General features: G+C 31.9%; 1 protein-coding gene across 2 annotated transcripts in view; it reads right to left on the bottom strand.

Moving 5' to 3' along the window:
- Positions 1–592: 592 nt before the first annotated feature.
- LOC116075780 (olfactory receptor 6C75) overlaps positions 593–5,037 on the bottom strand; it is a 6,360-nt gene continuing 1,915 nt past the window's right edge. The window contains exon 1 of one of the 2 annotated variants that reach the window (XM_031349130.1): positions 593–1,626. In XM_031349130.1, coding sequence (XP_031204990.1) covers positions 614–1,582 — 969 coding nt within the window. In that variant the 5' untranslated portion in view covers positions 1,583–1,626 and the 3' untranslated portion in view covers positions 593–613. Of the gene's footprint in view, positions 1,627–5,037 lie in introns of those variants that run through there. The other variant, XM_031349131.1, reaches the window with a different exon arrangement.

Below are 5,037 nucleotides of genomic sequence, written 5' to 3'. Positions count from 1 at the left end.
GGAATACTATTTTCATTTTCTTGGCTACTTCCAGAAGTAGCCAAGTCATTATCTTAACTATGAGTGTGGAGAAGGAAAATTCTGTAAAGGAGACAATGGAAAGATGAAAAACAGCATTGCATGTTGAATAATAGAAAATCTCAAAGACATTAGTAACTAGGATTCATGATTTCCAGGATGATAAACAGGAAGTCAGCACTCCATCATTCTGCTCATGTCAAGACTTTACATTCACTTGGTAGCATGTTAGTAGGAATTACAATTGCACTAGTAGAAATAATCTGAATCTAAAATCAGGACAAGGGATCCTTAGAGACCATGATTTTCTACTTAAAATATTATTAGTAAAAATAAAGGCATTTTCATTTGGATAATCTGTTATTTAAGAAATATTACCAAAGAATAAAATAAATTTTATACCTTTATTTATATTTTCCTTAGAAAAATAAATTTAGAAACTTCAATATATTTCATCTTATATTTCTATTTATTCTCTTTTGTTCTGTCCTATTAGTAAGTATAAAACATTTTAATAGATGTTGAAAAAGAGTCTATGTAGAGAAGGGCAGAGATTTTCATTCAGCTCTGCCCTCAGAGGTCCACTTTCCTTTGATCATGTTAATTTCTTTGAAGAAAAGAGGATCCTCTGGATCATGGCTTTGAAGGCTTGCTTCACTTGCTGGTTCCTCAGTGTATAGATGAAGGGGTTCAGGAGAGGAGCCACTGAAGTGTTGAGCACAGCTACTCCTTTGCTTAAAGTCACCCTCTCCCTTGCAGAAGGCTTAATGTACATGAAGATGCAGCTGCCGTAAGAGAGGGAGACAACTATCATATGGGAGGAACAAGTTGAAAAGGCTTTTTTTCTCTGATTTGTAGAAGGAATTCTCAGAATTGTCCGGATAATCTTTGTGTAGGAAAGAATAATTAATGTCAAGGTGACCATGAGTGTTACCACAGCTAACAAAAATGCCATGAGTTCTAGAAAGTGAGTGTTTGAGCAAGAAAGCTGCAAAATCGGAGAAGAGTCACAGATAAAGTGGTCAATAATGTTGGAGGCACAGAAGTCTAACTGTAACAGAAGGATAATTGGTGGAAAGATAATCAGGAATCCTGCAAACCATGAGCTAAAGACAAGAAGAATACCTACACGGTTGCTCATGATTGTTGTGTAGTGTAAAGGTTTGCAGATGGCCACATAACGATCATATGACATGGCAGCCAGAAGGTAAAATTCTGTCACTCCCAAGAAAATGAAAAAGAATAGCTGAGCCACGCAACCGTTGTAGGAAATAGTTCTGTCTCCTGTCACGATAGTGACAAGGAATCTGGGAATGCAGACAGATGTGAATGATATTTCTAGGAGTGAGAAACTGCGAAGGAAGAAATACATGGGTGTCATCAGATGGGCATCTGAGAGAGTGAGGATAATAATGATGAGGTTCCCAGTCACACTTAGCATGTAGGTAACAAGAAGAAATGTGAAAACCACCATCTGCCACTGTGGATCATCTGTCAGCCCAAGAAGAATAAAATCTGTCACTGCTGTGGAATTTCTCATAATAGCCTCTGCTTCTAAAGGCATTTCCTTAATAGATAAAAAAGTAAGAAATCAACTTTGCTCAAAAAAAATGATTGATTTACTTTATTTATTGTACAGTCCATCAGATACAACAATGATGTCATTGATGTTAAGGTGGCTATGTCTCCTTTGTAAAGCTGGATATTATTTTACAATATATATGTATATGAACAGAAATAGCACTATATATTATTGTATATTATAACATACTCAATGTAATCCTAATATTTTCAAAGACTATAAGTTTGTAGTCATATGGGATAAATACATTTGGATAACTAATGGGGTATGTATATTAACTAAAGCATAGTTAATACTGTTCTATAGTTCACTAAAATTTACTTTGAGAGGAGAGTTTATGAACTCTTGCAGCAAAAGAAAAAACAATAACTAAAAATGATGGATAAAATAATTTTCTTTATTGCATTTTATTCCATATATGTATCGAGACATACTTGTGTACATTATATATCTAAGGAATAAAATACCTGGCTAAGCAAATATACATAAAAATTATTGTTACCATAATTATTTAAAATTGCTTTTGTGGTAAATCAAACAAAATGCTTTAAAATGCTCTGTTCTTACTCATTTCATAATCACAACTTTTTTTCTTCAACATGTCCTTATATATTTAGCCACAAGTCTGTCTACAAAATAGTTCCTGAAACAAATAAATGCCTAAGAACTCATTTTCAGTATGGTATAATTCTCTAAAAGATTTTCACTTATAGTGCTTTCCTCTACATTTTAAAAATTGTTTGTCTTATTTTTCTTTACCTCTCCTCAAAACTTTATGCTTCTTGGAGCTAATTTTGTGGTTTGAAGAAGTGTGTTCCTGGTGTGCACACATGGACATGTCTCATAGATGAAAGACACTTGAGTCTAATTTCCATGTTTATGTTGCAGGACATTTCCTGTCTGCTATAATGATAATAGGAATCTACTCTATTTTTGAATATGTTTAATTTACCACATTCCTATTTTGAAACTACACCATGACATATAAAGCAATACTTACAAAACTGACCTTATCTTATTTTGTTGGTGAGACAAGTCTTGTTATGTTGCCATTCTGGCTTTGAATTCATAATCTCATACCTCAGCATCATGAACTCCTAGACTATAGATGTGTACTCCCAGCTCTAATTTTATTTTTGTGAACTGTAAGTATTCTTACCTCTTCTATTTTCAGTGCTATAAAGCACTTTTATGAAACATTGTTTATTCTCTTTTGTAAATAATAAATGACACAGTTCAACATTCAAGATAACTTTTCAGGAGAGACATATTATTTTCTTTCTTCCATATTCTGAACCATCATCACTTTTGATGTCATACAGATGCTTTTTTTTTTTAACCTGTTTATCCATGCATGAGGTTATTACAAAGTTTGCCTCTATGTCCAGGGAACTTGCCACAGTCTCCTCTGTTCTCTACAAATGTTACAAGTGTTACTGTTGTGAAGCAGAATAATATTTTCTTGGCACTAGTTGATTCATTTAAAAAATTTGAATTTACCTCAAATTTTTACCTATCTGTTTTCTTGCAAATGAGATGGTCTCACTTTCTGTCATCTGTTCTTAGAGGTCACAGATGCCAGGTCTACAGATTCTTGTCTTCTGACTGGATGTGTTGCATCCTAATCTTTGCAGTCCATGTCACAAAATTCCTGTGCAAAGCAAAAAAAAAAAAGTCTACCTACTTAGTAGCAAATGACTGTTTTCACTTTTGTACAAACTGATTCCATGGTTTCTATAAACTAAAAAGTATTTCAAACTGGTAAGATGATAAGAACATGGAAAAGTATTTAATCCTATAACTTATAGTTTTGCTACAATGTAACATTTCATTGCAATGCTAAATTTTTATTTTATTTATATATGTAACTGAAATTGTATTGTTTAATTATATATTGTTTATACAGAACACAAATACATACTTGAAAAGCAAAAATTATATTCCTGAAAAAACATACTTAATTTTTACTACATATTACTGAAATAGTCACAGTCATTTCTAATGGCTTATTAGTTTTTGTTAGTAACTTTTAGTCCTGTTAAAAAGAGTTTTGTAGCTGATTTATCCTCTGTTATCTTGTGCTTAATATCAAATCTCCAAAATATCAACAATAAAATAATTAAATAAATAAAGTACAATCCTAAGAATTCTTTTTAAGAAGACACATATCAACTCATTTCTCCTTGTGAATCCAAGTACAACTAAGAACCCATGGTCCATATTATTGCATCTCTGTAGCTAAAGAAATAATACCTTGATAGTTAAAAGTAAACTATTACTAAAAAGGTTAATATAATTTTTTTACTAGCTTGATGAGTGAGATAATAGACTGATGCCAAGGCAATGCTATTCAGGCTAATCCTAATTTTATCTGTTCTATTCAGCATGGACCCAAGGGGATGTTGAATAAGTAAACAGAAGACACCATGGAGAATAGATCCTCAGGATACTTAACAGTAGCATGTCCAAGTTACTGTATATAATTTAGAATAGATTAGGTATAAATGACCTGAAATCAAAGCAGAAAATGATTTATATTTTATAATTAACTATAACATTACGAAGAGAAGGAAAACAGATATTAGAGGCTGGAAAATGGCTTAGCAGTTAAGAACACTTGATGCTCCTGTGGAGGAATAGTGTTTGGTTTTCAGTACCTCATAAGATTTTTACAGTATATGCAATTCTAATTCCAGGAAATCTGACATCCTCTTCTGATTTCTATTGTCACCAGGAACGTATGTGGCATATATACATACATGCATGTAAAACACTTATATATATAAAATAAACAAACATAAAAAATAGAGATCAATAACCTCTAAATGGCAGCATACTAAACTGTGAATGAGTAAGGTCTTTCTATTTTAGAAGCAAATGATACTATATTACAGGGTTTTAGAATTTTTTTTAAGTTTTATTAAATTATGATGAGAAAAGTTACATGATTTCAACTTATCTGAATTTGTTACCATTTGAAAACATATTTTAAGTAAATAGAATTAAATCACATTCTTGTTTCCCTTTGTAGCCCCAACTCCTCCCAGAGACCCCTTCTTCAATACCTACAATATCTTTTTTGTCATATTCTTGGAAATTTATAAAATATAATGATAAAAATGAGGATTATAAAAGTTGTTTGATATAAACCAACAGTCAATTTAACAGTCTTGTGTAGATGCTTGTCTACAGCAATAGTGAAAATACATCCGTTTTTCTCAATATAAACTTTAAATAACACCAAACATATTAACTGTCTATTTCAAAATAATATATCACTACTAGTATTTTCTTTTTTTTCTTTATTTTTTATTAGACATTTCTTTATTTATATGTAAATTTCTCCTTTCCCAGTTTCCCCTCCAAAGGACAAAGAAACAAACAAAAACAATAAAAACAAACCCCTGTTGCCTCCCCCCTCCCCATGCCTGCCACCC

This window comes from Mastomys coucha, unplaced genomic scaffold, assembly GCF_008632895.1.
Source record: "Mastomys coucha isolate ucsf_1 unplaced genomic scaffold, UCSF_Mcou_1 pScaffold4, whole genome shotgun sequence".
In the NCBI taxonomy this organism is placed as follows: domain Eukaryota; kingdom Metazoa; phylum Chordata; class Mammalia; order Rodentia; family Muridae; genus Mastomys; species Mastomys coucha.
This window is presented reverse-complemented; position numbering and strand designations above follow the sequence as displayed.